At 62.6% G+C, this 1,221-nt stretch overlaps 1 protein-coding gene across 1 annotated transcript; it reads right to left on the reverse strand.

Moving 5' to 3' along the window:
- L226DRAFT_114853 (uncharacterized protein) lies at window positions 1-1,221 on the reverse strand (the record flags this gene model as incomplete). The annotated part of the gene is made up of 1 exon (XM_067672158.1): window positions 1-1,221. A coding segment is annotated over exon 1 (869 nt), but the record flags the coding sequence as incomplete, so codon positions are not given.

The raw sequence follows: 1,221 nt of genomic DNA on the forward strand, positions 1-1,221 counted from the left end.
CCACCCATGCCCCCGCTGAGCGCGGCGGGGTTGATGCCCCCCATCCCGTTCATGCCTCCGCCCATGCCGCCCATGTTCATCTGCTGCTGCTGCTGCTGCTGGAGGAGCTGCGCGGGGTTCAGGCCCATTCCTCCGCCCATGCCCATCCCCCCGCCTCCCATTCCTCCGCCACCACCCATCCCGCCGCCGCCCATCATGTTCGCGCGTTGTGCTTGAGCCTGCATCTGCATCTGCTGAATCTGCGCCATGCGTCCGTTCATCCCGCCGCCCATCCCACCCATCCCACCCATACCTCCTCCACCACCCATCCCGTTCATCAACGCGGCCGGGTTCATCGTCCCGCCGCCCATTCCGCCTCCGCCCATCCCACCTTGGCCGCCGCCTCCTCCGCCTTGCTGGAACATCGCGGGGTTGATGCCCATGCTGCTGCCGCCGCCTTGGCCGCCCATACTCCGCATGGCTTGCATCTGCTGAATTTGCTGGGGCGTGAGGCCCTGCGGCGCGCCGTTCGCGCCGGGGTTGCCGCCGTTGAAGCCCCCAGAAAGGAAGGCGGGGTTGATGCCTTGCGACATGTCCGCCTGGGACGGCGTGTTCATGTGTGCACGCTTGCTTGTTAGTGCGTCGTCGTCGTCGCCGCGAGAGTCGTGTTGGAGGAAAAGTATATGCGCGTCGCGCGTAGTAGAGTTACAGTCGCCCGCTCTGGAGGACATGAACGAGTCAGCGGTGCGGTTCAGCAGGGTATATGTGTGTAAGAGTGGATGTATGCGCCTGCGGCGCTCCCGCCGGGGACGATGGCAGAGGGCCTGGTTTGCAGAGTACCAAATCATCTGTGAATGCCACCCTCGGTATTCACGCTGGCCCATGCACATGGAGGCTGCGTGGCTCAGCCAGTTACCCCAACTCGCAGGCCCAGACTAACTCGAACGTCTAATGCGTTGATACCTGATTCCAGGACCATACGAGCAGCTAGTGCGGCAAGTTCACGCAGGAGGGCGACTCATCATTTCCGTCTGCTCTGCAAAGTAGGATCCCGCCACGCAAGTTGACGGTATCATGGACGAGAGGAGAACGAGACCAAAGAGCCAGACGCGTAGGACAAAAAGACGAGACGGAAGGAGAACATACGCATGGGCTTCATTGAACAGCCCATGGCAGTAGAGGACGCGTATGGTGCGCCCGCCGCGCGCCATCGCATGATCCTGTCTGCAGCATGCAGAAGGA

This window comes from Lentinus tigrinus (assembly GCF_003813185.1).
Source record: "Lentinus tigrinus ALCF2SS1-7 unplaced genomic scaffold L226scaffold_198, whole genome shotgun sequence".
NCBI classification, from domain to species: domain Eukaryota; kingdom Fungi; phylum Basidiomycota; class Agaricomycetes; order Polyporales; family Polyporaceae; genus Lentinus; species Lentinus tigrinus.